General features: G+C 43.8%; 1 protein-coding gene across 7 annotated transcripts in view; it reads left to right on the top strand.

Moving 5' to 3' along the window:
• Cfap70 (cilia and flagella associated protein 70) overlaps window positions 1–18,128 on the top strand; it is a 60,561-nt gene that overhangs the window by 33,477 nt on the left and 8,956 nt on the right. For 6 of the 7 annotated variants that reach the window (XM_021182102.3, XM_021182103.3, XM_021182104.3 and 3 more), the window contains exons 14-23: window positions 2,713–2,773; window positions 2,979–3,173; window positions 5,526–5,657; window positions 9,923–10,048; window positions 12,296–12,429; window positions 12,549–12,664; window positions 12,852–13,064; window positions 16,543–16,611; window positions 16,942–17,100; window positions 17,938–18,059. In XM_021182102.3, coding sequence (XP_021037761.1) covers window positions 2,713–2,773; window positions 2,979–3,173; window positions 5,526–5,657; window positions 9,923–10,048; window positions 12,296–12,429; window positions 12,549–12,664; window positions 12,852–13,064; window positions 16,543–16,611; window positions 16,942–17,100; window positions 17,938–18,059 — 1,327 coding nt within the window. The remainder of the gene's footprint in view (window positions 1–2,712; window positions 2,774–2,978; window positions 3,174–5,525; window positions 5,658–9,922; window positions 10,049–12,295; window positions 12,430–12,548; window positions 12,665–12,851; window positions 13,065–16,542; window positions 16,612–16,941; window positions 17,101–17,937; window positions 18,060–18,128) is intronic. The other variant, XM_085828396.1, reaches the window with a different exon arrangement.

Genomic DNA, 18,128 nt, shown 5'->3' with positions numbered 1-18,128 from the left:
TTTTCTTAGTAGGTCTTGCTAAAGGTTTGCCATTTTTTTGTTGTTTTTAATTTTGTTTGTTTATTTGTTTGGGTTTTCAAGATAAGGGTTTTGTGTGTGTGTGTGTGTGTGTGTGTGTGTGTGTGTGTGTGTGTGTGTAGGCCTGGCTGTCCTGAAACTCACTCTATAGGCCAAACTGGCTTCAAACTCATAGAGATATACCTTTCCTGCCTCCTGAGTCCTGGGATTAAAGGTGTGCACCACCACTGCCCAGCAATGTCATTTTATGAGTATTTTGCCTGTATGCATGTGTAGTGTGTGCATGTGTGTGTGTGTGTGTTTGCATTGTAAACTAATATATGTACATGTGTGTATGGGCATACACATTCATGTGTGTGCTGTGTGTTTGTGCTGTACATGTCTGTATGCACATGTGTGTGTATGTGTACTTACTCATGTACATGTGTGGAGGCCAGAGAGCAGCCTTCTTCAATCACTTTCACCTTGTTTTTTTTTTTAAGTTTTAATTGTTACTGTGGTGGTGGTAGTGTGTGTACACTCCATGTTGCATGTATGGTCAGATTACAGCTCTGTAGAGTTGGCGTCCTTGTTCCCCCTTTACCTAGGCCTAGGGATGGAACTTAGGTTTCAACTTTGCAAATGCCTTTATCCCCGAGTCATCTCCATGACTCACCTTAGTGTTTTTGAGATGGATTTTTTTTTCACTCAACATGGAACTTCACATTTTAACTAAACTGCTCCCATGCCCACCCCTCCGCCTGCAGGTGAGTCATGCCCCGACACCTGGCTTTTGTATGGTGGTGCTTCTACATATGAGATGGGACTCAAACTCGGGTCTTCTGGCTTGCACAGTAAACACTCTTCGCCACTGAACCGTGTCCCCAGCTCATTAATTGAGCACTATAATATGGTTACATTAGAATGAAGGTCAGCCCATAGGACCCCTCTGCTCTGAAACTACCAGTGGAACTTCATCACACCCTGAGTAAGGTCCTTACGAAGGCCCATACCACCCTCCAGTCCAACCATACTACGATCTTTGCTTTTCCTCACATGTAAAACTCATTTTTTGTTATTCTTGTTTGTTTTGCTTTTTTTTGTAGAACATAATTTTAGAATATTCAACTGTTAACATTCAACAAACAGAATAATTATTTTAAGATATATTTCATTGTTATGTCTCCCTTTTCATTTCTGATTTTATTAATTTGGATAGTTTGTTTTGCTTTTGAGACAGAGTCTCACTATGTAGGCCAGGCTGCCCTTGAACTCACAGTGCCTCCTGAGTGCTGGGATTAAAGGCATTTGCCAAATACTAAGCTTGCATCTGCAGCAAGCTTTACGCTAGCGGCTGCTTTGCCTGACATAACCCTCTCTTGAACCTCACATGACTTTCCCTTTCTCTTCCCTTGGGCCTTTGCCCAGATGCCCTCAGTGAAGCCTTCCCTGGTGAAGCCTGAGCTCCAACACAGCTCTGTCTCCCCACATCATTTCCTCTGGCACATGCTACTACCATATTTACGTTAATAGTTTTCTTTCCCTACCAGAATGTAAACCCCGTGAAGACAAGAGTCTTGTGTTGTTTATTTAGCTCCATCCCCAGGCCCAGAAAAGCTCCTGATAGACAGTAGGAACTCACCATATATTTTGAAAAAATTAATAATATTATTTTCAGAGAGGATGGTAGGAGGCTAACAAAGCTGGAAGGAGATACTTAGTTACACATCATTCCAAGTCTTTAAAATCTTTACTATTGTCTATTAGGATAAATAAGGTTAAAGTTACTAATCACTAACAGTCCTATACAATTATTTAGGTCCTATCAAAGGAAAGTTAAACTTGCCCAATTGAGGATCTCAAGGTCGTACCAAAGTTTTGGATAGGATTCTGAATCTAAGGGACGGGAGCTGCCGAACTCATCCCTTGGAGATAGAAGAACGAGGTTCTTTCTTGTGCTTTATTCTGCTTTGTTTTTTTTTTGAGACGAGGGCTGGAGAAGCCCAGACTGACCTCAAACTTGCCATATGGATGAAGCTAACCTTAAACTCCTGGTTCTCCTGCTTCCATCTTCCAAGTGCAGGGTCACAGTGCACAGCACCATGCCTGGTCCTCCTTGTAGATTCATTTAAGATTCCCTAGAAAGAAAAGGTAAGGATCTTGGCATGTATTGCTTTATAGAGAAAAGCTATAGAGAGATGAGGCTGGAGAGATGGCTAAGTGACTAAGAGCACTGGCTGCTCTTCCAGAGGTCCTGAGTTCAATTCCCAGCAACCACATGATGGCTCACAACCATCTGTAATGGGATCTGATGCCCTCAGCTACAGTGTACTCCTATAAATAAAAATAAATAAATCTTAAAAACAAAATAAACAAAAACAAAACCATGTTTCATCCTAGGTGGAAAGAAAGCTTAGTTTTCCAAGTCTGTGGACTTCGGAAACACACGGATACCCATTATTTTCTAACCCTTAGTCCAGAGCCAATACTTAAAAAAAAAAAAAGTGTGAGGATAAAGCCAGTCCCAAATCAGTACCGTCTCATATACTGTCCTAGGGTTCAGATCTAGGGTTTTATGTGAGAAAACTCAAATCCTCCAATGCAGTAGGGAGATAGACCTCAGATCTCCCCCACACAGACTCTGGGGAGATAGGAAAGAACACAGGCCTGCAGATAATCAAGCTTTTGTTGTGTTTGTTCCTTTTCCTGATACAGGGTCAAGGAAATGATACCCCCGAGGCCACCTCTCACCCGACGGACAGGGGGCGCTCAGAAGGCAGGTGTTAATGCCAGGGCGAAACTTGGGTAACAATGCATTTGAAGGCAACACAAGCTCTTCAGTGTGGCTTCCTGAGGTGCAACCAAGTGTGTGTGTGTGTGTGTGTGTGTGTGTGTGTGTGTGTGTGTGTGTGTGGTGCTAACCTGGTTGGGGACTTTTAGTCCACGATCTGTTCACTGCTGGTCCTTGGTTGTTTTCTCAGGCTGTGAGTGACTACCACACGCAGATCAAGAGCATTTCTAGAGCCATTCTCAACGAATACTACCGCATGTTTGGCAAGCAAGGGCCTAAACTGGAGAGTGACGTAGACAGCGAGACCATGGAGGAGCGGAAGTGCCAGCTCAACTATGAGCTCAATTGCTCTGGAAAGTACTTTGCTTTCAAAGAACAGCTCAAGGTGGAGCATGCATTTCTTTAAGTATTCTATCAGCCGGTGGCACACCCCTCCCCCCGACACACACACACACACACACACACACACACACACACACACGCTCAGTAATTTCAGCTTGGCTAGGTGCTCTGGGACAGAATGTCAGAAAGTGATCTGCTCCTGCAGTCTCGGATGCTATGTGTTTATTCCAAATGAGAGCCTGTGAGACCCAATCCTCACTTGAGGCTGGGCTGGACTTGAGAGCAAACTCCACCCCCTCCACTAGCAGAGGTTATGTTCTTGGCACTATAGCTGATTTTCCCCATCCCTCACTCAAGCCCCTTTGTCTGCAGAGTGAGAGTGGAGAACCGGTGCTGCACATCTGTAATCCCAGCTCCCAGCAGGTGAAGGGTCAGGAGTTCAAGGCCAGCCTTGGCTACATAACAAGTCTGAGGCGAGCCTGGGTTCTGGGCTATGATGAGATCTTGTCCAAACAAAAACAAACAAACAAACAAACAAAATAATTCTGGTCTTTTAAAATGGTAATGGCTAGTATTTATGTTCAGAACTTTTTTTTAGTTTTGGGGATGAGTTATTTTTGAGCAGTAAGAAGTAATATCACATGGGATTATTATGATTATTGATATGATGGTGTTTAGTATATAACCTGACTTAGTGAGGGGAAAAGAAACTGCAGCTGTCAGGCCATACCCAACATACTGATTCTCCCTATATCTATGGTGTATGTGTTCTAAGATCCCCAGTAGATGTTCAGAACTGTGAATAAGCAGCTAGAGAGATAGCTCAGCAGTTAAGAACACTGGCTGTTCTTCCAGAGAACTAAGCACTCTCTTGGAGGCTCACAGTCATCTGTAACTATAATCTCAGGGAATCTGATAACCTCTTCTGACCTCTCTGGGCATCAGGCATACATGCGCACAGACATATATGCAGGCAAAGTATCTATACACATAAAATAGAAATACATAAATGGCTTTAAGCTGTGGATAATACTGAAGCTTGTATACTTTTCCCTGCGTATGTGCCTATGATTTTTTTTTCACTCAAAGGAAGCACTTTATGGCTTCTATTTGGTGTATCCAAACTGGCATCATTCATCGCTGGTGCTTTGGTGTCTTTATTCTGTTCAGTAGGGACTATTGAACACACATGATATGGAACCTTGGCTGTCAGTCTGATAACTTGTCTATTGAGTGCTTAGTGCTTGGTATCCTATACAGTATGAAATGCTAAGCAGAGGGCACTTCAGATCCAAAGAGCTGGACAGTGTGAGACCTCTACATCTACCCAGAACACTGACCAACTTAAAGCTTATGAATTGTTCGTTTCTGGAATTTTCCACTTGTTTCCAAACTGGAATTGGCCTTGGTTAATGGCCTGCAGCTTCAGCCAGACTACTGTATTTGTATAATTTTGTTTTTTAGACAAAGTCTGGCCGTACAACCTTGGCTGTCTTGAATTATACAATGGGCCCCTGTACAGTTTTATGTAATTTCAAACTTCTACTTCTTTTTCCCTTGTTCAGCTTCTCAGTCACCATCTGAAATATGGTGGCAAGACTGGAACTATGTATTTACTTAACAAATAAGGAAACTGGGGTACCAAAATAGAATAGCTGACGCTGGCTGATGGTGATGCACTCTTTTAATCCCAGCACATGGAGGGCAGAGGCAGGAGAATCTCTGACCTTGAGGCCAGCCTGGTCTACAGAAGGTAATTCAGGACAGCCAGGACTAGAGAGGTGGGGTGGGGAGATTGTCCCAAAAGCACAAACAAAACAAAACAAAGCAAAACAAAACAAAACAAACATACAAGCAAAGAATAGGTGAAGTGGTACAGTTACAGTGTTTAAACCAGAATTCTATTCTCTAGCCTCACAGACCTTTCTTTCTCCATGACACCGCACGGCTGCTGAGCAAGACACAACTCACAGTTATTTCTCAAGGTTATTTCAGCTCTATGACCTTCTTCACATGGTCTGGGCACTGTCATTCCTCTGCTAGTGATGTTGCAAAATCTCAAAAAGAATTTCTTACAACCCAGGCCTGAGGAACGTGTCTTTAAAACTAGCGCTTGGGAGACAGAGGCAGGAGATGAGCGTTGAAGAGCACCGTGGGCTGCAAAGTGCATTCCAGGTCAGCCTGGGCTACATAGTGAAACTGTCATTAAATACATAAATCCATTCACAACGTGCTGACTGGGGAGCTGTTAGTCCATGGAGAGCCTCACAGTTAACAGGGAAGTAACTGACCATCACTTGAGGTCCTGCTGAGTCCGGTATCAGAAGCCCTAAAGACCTGGGCGTCAGTACACTGCTGAACGGCAGCATCAGAAGGGAATGTGTATGTCTTGCAGCATGCTGTCGTAAAGATTGTGAGAGAGAAATACTTGAAGACAACAGCATTCGAAAGCCAGGAGGAACTGCAGACATTTATCAGTGAGCTGTATGTGTTCTTGGTAGATCAAATGCATGTGGCCCTGAACCAGGTAGGTGCTTACAGCTGAGCGTCCACCCCCTCGGAGGGCAGCAGGGCTTCTTTCTAAACATTCTTCCTTCTTTGCTCATTTTCTTCCTTTATTCAACAAACATGAATGAAGTAGTCTGTTCTGTACAGGGACTGTTCTGACAGTCTGTTTGGAGGGGAAGGGACATGCTCGTTCAGTTTCCTAGAAAGATTAGTTCTCCAGCTTTAAAGAACATGACATGGGACTGGACTGATTGCTCTTCCAGAGGACACGACTTTGATCCCAGCATCCACATGGTGGCTCATAACTGTACCCTCATCTGGCCTCAGACAAGACATGCATGCACACACACACACACACACACACACACGAAGAATAAAAGATTTTTAATGTGACAGAATTGTTAAATAAAAGCTATGGAAATCATAAAATGAAACATTATTTTCTGAATGTGCACAAGTCTCAATTCTTCTTCAGGATAATAAAAATAAGGAAAAACTGTATCTTCGGATATTTGAAAAGGCATGTTTGAACTGCTACTGTAAAAATGATGGTAGCAATTAAGATATGCGTTTACATTTTTAAATTGCATTTCATTTATTTTGTGTGCCACCGTGCACTTGTCCAGGTCCCTCCTTCCCAGGGACCAGATTGAAGTCATTAGGATTGGCAGCAGGTTCCTTTACCCACTGAGCTCCCTTGCCAGCTCCGGCCGTGCATTTTAGTGACCACTGACTGCTTTGTACCCATGAGTCTGGGCCTGTCTGCATGCTTGCGTCTCACCTGCTTTTCTGCATTCCTGCAGGTAGTTAATTGTCACTTGGTGTGACAAAAGCAACTCTCTAAGCAGCCAAGGCACCTCACGGCCTCTGTCTGTCATCTTCTCTTTCTTCACTACAGTCTTTCTTTCCTGACATTTCCTCACATGCTTCGGTCTTCTTGGAATGGGTGAGAGAGGAGAACACAATGCTATAGGATTAGGGCAGTCCTGCTTGGGCATAGGCGTGGCTGGCATGTATGATTTCATATGATTTGTTTGGAAAGCTCTTGACAGTTGACATGAGATAGGAATTGTTTGCTGCCCTCAGTCCCAGGAACGTTTGGTGTAGTAGAGAAGTCAGACTCGAGACACAGATGAGGTCTTTGCTACTTTGCTGGAGGTATGTCTCTACAGGGGCGGGCCTGAGCTTTGTGCAATGCTGGGACCTCTCAGGGAAGGCTTCATAAAGGAGCTGGACCTTGAGCTGGGCCTTCAAAGCTGCAAACATCTCCAGGTGGAGGTGTTTGAGGGCATTGGGTCACCAGGTGAGTCACCAGGCTTAGGAGCTCAGGAACGCAGCATACACATTTCTGTATAAGCCGCAGAGTTCAGGAGTAGATGCAGAAGCTGTCTACAGTTGGAGAATCAGGACTTGATGCTGGACCGCCATTCCTGATGAGAGCTTTGGGAGGGTGGAGGAGAGGCCTTGAATGCTTCACAAAGACAAATTCCAGGGTCAGAGGAATAGCTAAGCAACTGTTGAGAGCGCAGGATGCTCTTCCAGAGGACCTGGGTTCAACTCCTAGCACCTACATGGTGGTTCACAAGCATCCATAACTCCATATCCAGGTGAACCTGATGCCCTCTCCTGGTATCCATGGGCACCAGGCACACATGTGGTGCACAGGTATTAGTAGGCAAAATACCCATACACATAAACTTTTTTTTTAATTTAAACTTTTCCCCCTTTTCCCTATTAACAGGAGTTAAATCATACTGGGATATAGTTTGATTAGATTAATACTTTTTACTGAAAAGCACTGGTAGCAGTTACAGAAGCTGGCTTTGAGGTGACGCTGGTGATGTTGTCTGGTTATTATATACCAAGGGAAGAAGAGTTAAGGATTCTCTTTCAAAGGATTTATTTTCATTTTATATTATATTGCCTGCACATATGTATGTTTACTATGATATGTAGTGCCCATGGAGGCCAGAAGAGGGCATCAGGTCCCCTGAAACTGTGCCACAGGTGGTTGTGAGCTTCAACCATGTGGGTGCTGGGAACTGAACCCAGGTCCTTTGCTAGACCAGCCAGTGCTCTTAACTTCAGAACCATCTCTCCAGCCCTGAGTCAAGTGTTTAAAGATTTATTTATTTATTATATATAAGTACACTGTAGCTGTCTTCAGACACTCCAGAAGAGGGCGCCAGATCTCGTTGTGGATGGTTGTGGGCCACCATGTGGTTGCTGGGATTTGAACTCTGGACCTTCGGAAGAGCAGTCGGGTGCTCTTACCCACTGAGCCATCTCACCAGCCCGAGTCAAGTGTTCTTAAATTTAGGGCTTGGTGACTAAGGAACAGAGCAGAGCATGAGTAGTTGTGGGGGACAGAGGGAGATACTGGGTTTATTTTTAAACATCAGCACCAGTGGGCCTTTGCTTAAGAGAGAGCAGTTTGAGCTAGAGATGAGGTTTGAGGAGCCATGTGGCCGGAGACACAGCTGCCTGAAAAGAAATGTGAGGAAAGACCAGGGGCTCTGGCAGTAGATGCCTAGGAAGTGTCCGTGAAGGGATGGGTGAGCGGAAGAGATGACAAGGGAGCAAATGAAACTTCAGGAAGCAGGAGTGTGGGGTTGCTGGAGCCAAGGAGAAAGAATTAAAAAGAAAACAGATGCACATTGTCCAATACTTAGGAACTGAAGAAAAACACGTCTGGAGAATTTTGTTGGATCTAACAATAAGGAGATTATTGTCAAACTTTCCATGGGAAAGTTTTCATTTACATTTACACTGAGAAGATTCAAACTAAAATTAATTGAGGAGTAAATATGTTGATCGGAAATAATATACATTCAAGAAGCTGGACAAAGGAACATAGAATCTAGAAATTACAAGGCTGCTCTCTTTAAAGCAAGCATGAAAATGGGTTTGGCAAATAAAGTGGGCAAAGTGGAAAAGTTAAAACCAAGTGAAGGATGGGGCGTGGTGACACCAGCACCCGTGATGCCGAGTGAGGCAGGGGGATAGCCATGAGTGGAGGCCAGCTTAGGCTTCACAGTGAGTTCCAGGCTTACCTAGGCTACAGTGTTCTTTTCAGCCTATCATGGGTGAGGGGGAGAGAGCCTGTCTCAAAGAAAACAAACAAGAAAATTAATTAAAGAGAGGAAATGCAGTCAGAAAGACCTAGGTGGAGAACTGAGAGAGCGAGGCTTGAGATGGGAAGATTAGCCTTAAAAAGGAGGAAAGAAACCTTGGGTGACTCTTCATCTGAGACCACAGGGACAGCACGGTGAGAAACAGCTTAGATGGGGCACTAACACTTGAGGGTTAGTAGCTAGAGAGATGGCTTAGCAGTTAAGAGCACTGATTATTTTTTTTCAGAGGACCTGGGTTCTGTTCCCAGCACCCACATGGCAGCTCACAACTGTCCCTAACCCTCACACAGACAAGTGTGCAGGCAAAACACCAATACACATAATATTTTTTTAAAGTTATAAAAAAGAAAATAGTTTATAAAAAAAAAGTTGAGGGTTTAGACTGGGAACGTAGCTCAGTGGAATCATTTCCCAGGCATATGCAAGGTCCTAGATTCAGTCTCCAATGCGTTTGAGACATTAAGGGTTGCTTGCCTAATGCCTCTCCTTCTTCCTTTTGACGTTTCACATAGGCTAGCCCTGAACTTGCTAGGTAGCCAAAGATGGCCTTGAACGGATCCTTTTGCCTCTACCTCCCAAGTGCCTAGTATGGTTAGCCTTTCTATTACCTCTATGAAAGAAATCGTTATTGAAAGGATGGAAGCTGGCCCTGTAGTTGCAGGCATGAAGTACCAATAACACTGGAGGCTGAGGCAGGAGGATTGGAAAGTAAAGGTAAATACCTGCATGGTCTACAGAGGGAATTCAGGACAAGCTCACTCCTTCCATTATACATGAGTGTGCTCACGCATGCACAGGCGCACATGCACACACACACACACACACACACACACACACACACACACACACAATATTTATGTTTCATTTATGCTATGACTATATCCCATATCCAGTTTATTTTTTATTTACTTGTTTTTTTAATTTATATGAGTACACTACAACTGTCTTCAGACACACACTAGAAAAGTGCATCAGATCTCCATTACAGATGGTTGTGAGCCACCATGTGATTGCTGGGAATTGAACTCAGGATCTCTGGAAGAGCAGTCAGTGCTCTTAACCACTTAGCTATCTCTCCAGCCCCAGTTTATTCTTATAAAGACCTCCACATGTAGTTGTTTATTTTGTTTGTTATGATCTCAATGACAAGGCCGTCCCGGATGATGTCCCAAGCAGTACCTCAACCATTCAGACAAGCAACGAGCAGCTCCGACTCTTTGCGTTTGAGGCAGAAGTCAATGAGAAGTTTGAAATAGCAGCAATGTATTATGAAGAGGTAACTGGACGTCTCAGTGATTGTTGTTATTATTTGTGAATCTGTGTAAAATGATAGTTTTTTTGTTTTTCTGTTTATAGAGTTGTTTTGTTGGTTTTGGTTTGTTGAGACAGGTGCCTGTGGAGGCCAGAAGAGGGCATCAGATCTAGAACTGGAGTTACAAAGAGTTGCAAGCCACCATATGGGTGGTATGATTCAAACGGGGTCTTCTCCACCTTAGATACTGTGGCAGGCTCTCTCATTTGAGCCCAGAGCTAATCAGTCTGGCTAGTGTAGCTGATCACCTTGCTCTGGGGCCCAGGGTCTGTAGTCCCCTGCCTCTCACACTGAGATTACAGACATGCTACTCCACCTACCTGGCTTTTCCTTGGGTGCTACGGATCTGAACTCTGGTCCTAATGTTTGCATACATGCTTTCTCCCCAGCACACAGGGCAGTAGACGTTTGATGGAGTTGTAGAGTAAATTCAATGGATAAATGAGTTGTTTCAACAAACTAGAATACTAGAATACTAGTACTAGAATAGCTAGTAATCCACAGGCAAAATGGACAAGCCTTGACCTGACGTTAAACATTGTGCAAAAATCAATGATGAGTGGATAACAAATCTAAATGTAAAATATGAAACTTTTAGAAGAAACATAGGAGAAAAATCTTCTTGACCAAGTGTTGTGTAGAGAGTTCCTTGGCAGATGACAAAGGACAGAAGGTGACAGGGAAAAATGATGTCTGTTATCCCAGCACCAGAAAGTAGGGGCAAGAAGACTGCCATCAATTGGAAGCCAGCGTGGGCTTTATAACAAGTTCCAGGCTTGTCAGGGCTATGTAAGAAGAGTAGGAGAAATTATTTGTAGAGCATATACTTTTCAAGCAACTTGTATCTAGAATTTAAGACTTGCCGGGCGTGGTGGCGCACGCCTTTAATCCCAGCACTCGGGAGGCAGAGGCAGGCGGATTTCTGAGTTCGAGGCCAGCCTGGTCTACAGAGTGAGTTCCAGGACAGCCAGGACTACACAGAGAAACCCTGTCTCGAAAAAACCAAAAAAAAAAAAAAAAAAATAGAATTTAAGACTTAAAAGTGACACACCCATTTAATCCTAGTACTTAGGAGGCAGAGGCAGGTGGATCTCTGAGTTGGAGGTCAGCTTGGTCTACAGTGAGTTTCAGGACAGCTAGGGCTATATAGTGAGACCCTGTCATGGAAAAGCCAAACCAAACTAAAAGACTCAATGCAACATTTTTGTAAAACTATTTGGCATTTGTTTTATTCTTGTTTGTTTGTTTGTTTGTTTGTTTTCAAGACAGGATTTCTCAGTGTAGCCCTGGCTGTCCTGGAACTCACTTTGTAGTGGAACTCACTTTGTAGACCAGGCTGGCTTCGAACTCAGAAATCCGTCTACCTCTGCTTCCCAAGTGCTGGGATCAAAGGCGTGCGCCACCACCACCCGGTTGTTGTATTCTTGTTAATGTTGGATTATTTTGGTTATAGCTAAGGTGGAATTGCTGGTTGTACGGTGGTTCTATGTGTAACTTCTTAAGAGTTTCTGTTGGGCTGAAGGCAGGGACTGCCCTGTGTGTAGGTTGATCTGGGCAGCATTGACGTCTTCACAACACTACGTCTTCCCGTTCTAACCTGAACTCAGGCTAGCGTTCCACTTATTCGTGTTCTCTTGAATTTTCTTTGCCTTTTTCCTTTCCTTTTTTTTTGGGGGGGTTGGTTTTTGGGTTTGGGAGACAGGGTTTCTCTGTGTAGCCCTGGATGTCCTAGAACTCACTCTGTAACCAGACTGGCCTTGAACTCACAGATATCCACCTGCCTCTGCCTCCCAAATACTGGCATTAAAGGCACGATCTGCTGTACTTGGATAATTGTTTGTAGTTTTCATTTACATGAAGCATCCTTTTTCTTGGGTTTATAGATAATTGTGCGTGTTTGCCATCTCAAGGTTATGATAGCAATTATTACCTGTGGCTGATGCAATAAAGAGAGTCATTAGTTCCTAAGATATTGGTTAAGTTTAGGTATAAATCTCTTGAGGATTTGATTTTTAAGTTTTGTCAGCAATTATAGACTCAAAGCTAGATAGTACTTTAGGCATCTGGATCCTGTGTAAGCAAAAGAAAAATGGTATTTTTGGCTTTCATAGAAAGTATGGTACCTATGGAACATCTACTGTGTTGTTATGCACAAAAAGTAGGGTATAGTATTACAATGACCCTGTCTCTCCTGATACTGTGTGTACCTAGAGGTTGGTTCGGGAGCCTCAGAACCTGGAAAACTGGCTGGATTACGGCGCTTTCTGTCTCCTCACTGAAGACAACATCAAAGCGCAAGAATGTTTCCGGAAAGCCCTTTCTCTGAATGAGAGTCATGTTGACAGGTAGACAAGAAGGAGATATGGATGAGAGGCAGCAGATATGCTGCAACTCGACCTTGTCTTTGCTCCATTGCAGCACCATGGGACCAGACTGCTAACCATGTGTGTGGGTGTCTCCTCAGCTTGTTGCTGTGTGGTGTCCTGGCTGTCTTGTTGGAGAACTATGAGCAAGCAGAAATCTTCTTTGAGGATGCTACATGCTTGGAACCTACCAATGTTATTGCCTGGACTTTACTCGGTATGCTGTTTCCCTGTGATGTGGGATAGGGAAACCCCATTGCGAGATTTTCCTTTTTCCTATTTACTGAGGACGTGGTTTTTAAACTCCAGTAAAACAAACGTGGCAGAGAGAAATAAAATGTACCTATTCTTGAGCTATGATGGTGGGAAGTCAGCCCTTTATCTCAGCTTCTTTATTTCCTCAGGATTGTTCTATGAAATTCAGAATAATGATATTCGAATGGAAATGGCATTTCATGAGGCCTTCAAACAGCTTCAGGCGCGAACCCTCCAAACAAAGCTAAAGAACACTGTGACCATAGAGAACATGGAAGAAGGAGTGAAAGTGGAGCCCAGCTTTGGCCCTTGGGGAGTCGTACAGGAGTCCACCACAGCCATCAAAACAGAAGGCCTATCAGGTGGGCGTGGCCTAAGGGATAAGACCGGGTACAAAGTAGACACAAATCAGTGTTTGTTCAGCAAATACTGAAATTTTTGATATTTCAGCACTATCAGGAGAAATACCTTGTTTATTTATAACTCATTACCTGGAACCTGGTCTGAAGTGTCTGTTGATACTGATTTTCATATCATATAGAATTTATTCCCTTCATAAATATTCCTTAAAAACAGGTACCGTTCTGAATACATTAAAATGTGTCTCTTCTCTCCTTTTCTCCCCACTATGTAATTTTTAAGTGTATTTATTCATCGAGCCCGTTTTCCCTCCCCTGTTCTCTATTCCTGTATATTTTAAAGATTTGGGGAGGGGATAAAATTTTATTTTGTAAGTATATGAGTGTGGTTCATCAATTTGTGCATCACATGCAGTGGGCCTCCACAGAGTTCAGATGCTCCGGAACTGGAGGTACAGACCGCTGGATGCTGGCAGATGTGGGTGCCAGAGCAGGAAATGGTTGCAATCACTCTGCTTCCCATGTATTTTAGGAAATCAATTGCTCTGTTGTGTGGTTTTTTTTTTTTTTTTTTTTTTTTTTGGCTTTTTCGAGACAGGGTTTCTCTGTATAGCTCTGGCTGTCCTGGAACTCATTTTTTGTAGACCAGGATGGCCTCGAACTCAGAAATTCGCCTGTCTCTGCCTCCCAAGTGCTGGGATTAAAGGCGTGCGCCACCACCGCCCGGCAAATCTGTTGGTTTTTAAGTTTTCAAATTCTAGAAATACTCTAGAATGTGTTTAGAGTTAAATGATTTGTTGTTTTGGGTTTGATCTTTTTGCTAACCAAGCATAGCTATCTTGAGATTCAGCCATGGTGTACTGATTGTACCAGCTACCTGTCTTTGCTGCCACAGTGCACCCCATGCTCATCTCTGTCCAGCTGTTGCTTTGTGTTTGGTTGTTTTCATGTTGGGACTCCTGAGCTAAGGCTACTGAAGACATTAGGTCCAGATTTTTGCATGGGTAGACTCATTTCTCTCCTGCAAACACCTAGGAATTCACCAGCTGAGACTATGGATTATTTAGTGATATGGTTTTTATTTTCTAAATATTTGGAGGTTTCTCCATATATGCTTGCTTTTTATTTATAACATAATTTCATTGTGGCTGGAAATTAAGCCTTCTCTAAGTAGAATCCTTCAAAAATCATAAATTTGTTTTATGGGCCAGCAGACAGTCTGTCCTGATGAATATCCTTGACAAATACAGTGCTCTGCAGATGTCAGTGGGGTTTTGTGGCCATTGGACTTCAGTTCTATACCCATTGTAGTTCTTTATCTTCGAAGTTTAGGAATATTTTTAAAGACAGATGTCTTAGAGTCTCCATTGCTGTGAAGAGACACCATAACCTCAGCAACTCTTATAAAGGAAAGCATTTCATTGAGCCTGGCTTACAGTTCTGAGGTTTAGTCCGTTATTGCCATGACAAAAGCATGGCAGTGTGCAGGCAGGCATGACATCGGAGAAGGAACTGAGAGTTCTACATCTGGATCAGCAGGCAGCAGGAAGAGACAGCCACACCAAGCCCGGCTTGAGCATCTGAGACCTCAGTGCCCACCCCGCAGTGACACACTTCCTCCAACAAGGCCACACCCCCTAAGAGTGCCACTCCTTATAGCCTTATGGGGGCCATTTTTATTCAAACCACCACACCAGGATTTCACATAGTAACACAGGCTAGTCTTGAACTTGCTACATGTCTCAAGCTAGCTTTGAATTTGCTATCATTCAGTCCTGTCTCCCAAGTGCTGGGATTATAGGTACGGCTCATCATGCCTGGCTGTAGTTTAGTGTTATAATCTTTTTCTTCTTTGTGTTATATTTTCTTCAGTTAACTTTATAATTGTCTCACATTTGGATCTTTAGAGAATTGACTCTAAAATGTTCTGCTATGCAGGCATTGCCCCTTATTTTTGGTCTAGATAGGCATATAGTTTTCTCAGCAGTCTCTCCCAACCCCATTGTTTCCCCTGTGAGGTAAGGAATACATTCCTGAACCCTGACGTCACTCACTCTGTCATGCTCGCCCTGGGGGACACATCCGTATCTTCTGTAGCTGTGGTTTTGGGTGATGCCTTGATATCTGGCATATCAGGTTCTCTCGTGTAACTGCCTGACTTAGCTGTGTATGAACCTTTATTTCTTGTATGGATTTTACAAGGAATTTATTTAGTGAATCTTTAAAATGTAGTTATCACCGGGCGTGGTGGCGCGCGCCTTTCATCCCAGCACTTGGGAGGCAGAGGCAGGCGAACTTCTGAGTTCGAGGCCAGCCTGGTCTACAGAGTGAGTTCCAGGACAGCCAGGGCTATGCAGAGAAACCCTGTCTCAACCCTCCCCCCAAAAAGTAGTTATCATTTTTATTTGGACTGTATTAAAATTACAGGTTAGCTGAGAGGTAGTTAACATTTTCATGTTAGTGTTTTCTGTCCTATGTGGCAATGACACCCTCCACTTAGCAAGTTTTCTTCTTACTCTTTTAGTAACATTTTAATATTTTATCTAATGAGGCCTTGTTCAGTAAACAAAATTTCTAGTCATTTCTAGGTTTCAGATAATTTTTATTGGACTGATATGTGGAAACCTTTCCCTTTTTTTCACTCTAATGAATTAATGATTTTTGTTGTTTCTTAAAATTTTGACTATGAGCTGGATGTGGTGTCCCACACTTTTTTGGGGGGAGGAGGGCTTCGAGACAGGGTTTCTCTGTGTAGCCCTGGAACTCACTCTATAGACCAGGCTGGCCTTGAACTCAGAAAGCCACCTACCTGCCTCAGCCTCCCAAGTGCTGGGATGAAAGGCATGTGCCACCACTGCCCGGGCTGTCCCACACTTTTAATCCCAGCACTCCAAAGGAGGATCTCTGAGACCATGAGGCCAGCCTGGTTTACAGAGCAAATCCCAGGGCAGCCAGAGCTACACAAAGAAACCCTGTTTTGAAAAACAAAAAACAAAAAACAATGAACCAACCAACCAAGCAAACAAACCTACCAGTAAACATAGTTTTATTTTCTTCCCTCCCAGAGCTCATGGCACAATATATTTTTAAAATGTTTTGCCTTATTTTTAATTATGTGTGTTCCTGTGTCTGGGTCAGGGGTGTGCACAGGACTTGAGGGGCTGGTGGAAGGATCTGATCCCCCTGGCGTTCTCAGCAGCCGGGAGCCATCTGGTGTGGATGCTGGCAACCAAGCTCGGGTCCACTTGAAGCTTGTCTTAAGCCCCAGAGCGGCTTCTCCAGCCCCCACATTATCTTTCTCTTCTCCCCACATTGTCGCAATGACTCCCTTTCTCTCTAGCTTGTTTTCTTTTGTCATGTTGCCATTTCTGGTGCGATCCCCGGCTTTTGTGGGCTTTCATAGTCGCATGTGTCTGAAGTTACTGGGTTTCTTTCCTTCTTTTAAGAAGTAACTAAGAGGTTTTTCTTTGTTGTTTTTTAGGGATGCGACCCCAGAGCTCACACCTGCTGAGTCCTCACACCAACATGGAACTGCATCCTCAACCCCAAGGTTCTTTCTGTCGTTTTACTTTTTATCTGTTTCTTTGATGTGGTCTCTTTTTCCCTCTCTTCAAAGTGGGAAGTGTCTTATTTCCCTCTTGCCTTTACCTCCCAGTTCCTGCCTTCCCACATCTTATACATTCAGTTCCATTGTCTGCTGTGTGATGTCACTACGCCTGGGCTCGAAGGGATGAAGGCCTCCTTATTCACGAGGCCCACCCTCTAGCCTGTTCCTTCAGTGTTCTGGGATATATGTCTTATTGTTCGCACATCTTCTCTCCTATAGCTTTCCAGTGCCAGAAAGAGGAAACTCCTTTTCATTAAAATCTAATCTGTTTAGGACCAAACACTGCTTTGTCCAGTCTAGACGAGTTTTTGGAAGAATCGTCTAAGGCCCAGTCTGATTCACAGGAGCCAATAACCACTGGGCAGCCTCTGGAGCCTTCCCTGGCCCAGAGATCATCCAATGCGCTATTAAAGGAGCTGACTTCAAAGAAAGGTGAGTAGGAGTCAGTGTTCCCCGGAAAGAGGAACAAAACCCGACCAGGAGAGCAGGAAGACGTAGGACTTTAGTGTGTGTGGAGGTCCTGAAGTGTTCGAAGTTGTACTGACCACACTTCATATTAATCTAGGAACTGAACGCTAAACTCTGTGCTGGGACTCCTCTGAGAAGTATAGATTTTAATTTTGTTCACACAAGAGCTAACAGAACTATAATTTTTCCAATGAGTCTTCATTTTCAGAATATCTGTACATTGTGTTTCAAACCCAAGAAGGTCTAAAACCTTCTTTAAATTAATTGGCTAAGTGTGTGTGTGTGACATGTGTACATGCATGTGCATGTGGGGTCCAGAGGCCAACACCAGGTATCTTCCTTAGTCACTCTTCACCTTGTTTTCTGACACCATGTTTCAGCTGTCCTGGTTGTCCAGTAAGCACAGGGATCTGCGTGGCCTTGTGTGGCCAGAGGTTGGGATTCAGTGACATACCTCCACCTGCCCGTGTGCCCGTGTGCCCGTGTGTGTGCCCGTGTGCCCGTGTGCGTGTGTGAGATGAAGGTCAGAACTCAGGCCTTTCCTGACTGACTCCAGGTCCCTTTTGAGTAGTTTCAAAAGCCCTTTCATTTAGTTGTGATTTGCCTTAGAACCCCCAGTGCATCTGACTTGATGCCTGTGAGACCACTTTCTGCATCATAACTAGAAATGGTCTATTGCTTTCCAGATCCTGGTTTTTATCTTATCTGAGATCAGAATTTTCTCCCTCCCTTTTTAATATGACTGGGTCTCTGACATTTCTTACTTGCATCTGGTCTTCTATCCTGTTGATCTATTTCCAGATACATCAAAATGCCAGGATTCATCAGCCTTTTCCCCTCCTACCCAGCATGCTATTCCCCAGCCTCCTGTGACGATCTTCATGGAAACCATTCGCTTCTTGATGAAGGTCAACGCTGTACAGGTCCGAATGTTTAGGAACTGACACGTAGACGGAGGGTTTCAGAGAACTGTGTATTCTATCCACAGCAGT

Source organism: Mus caroli, unplaced genomic scaffold, assembly GCF_978045245.1.
Source record: "Mus caroli unplaced genomic scaffold, Mus_caroli_1 scaffold_12, whole genome shotgun sequence".
Classification (NCBI taxonomy): domain Eukaryota; kingdom Metazoa; phylum Chordata; class Mammalia; order Rodentia; family Muridae; genus Mus; species Mus caroli.
The sequence above is the reverse complement of the archived record's forward strand: the minus strand, read 5'-3'. Positions and strand labels throughout refer to the sequence as shown.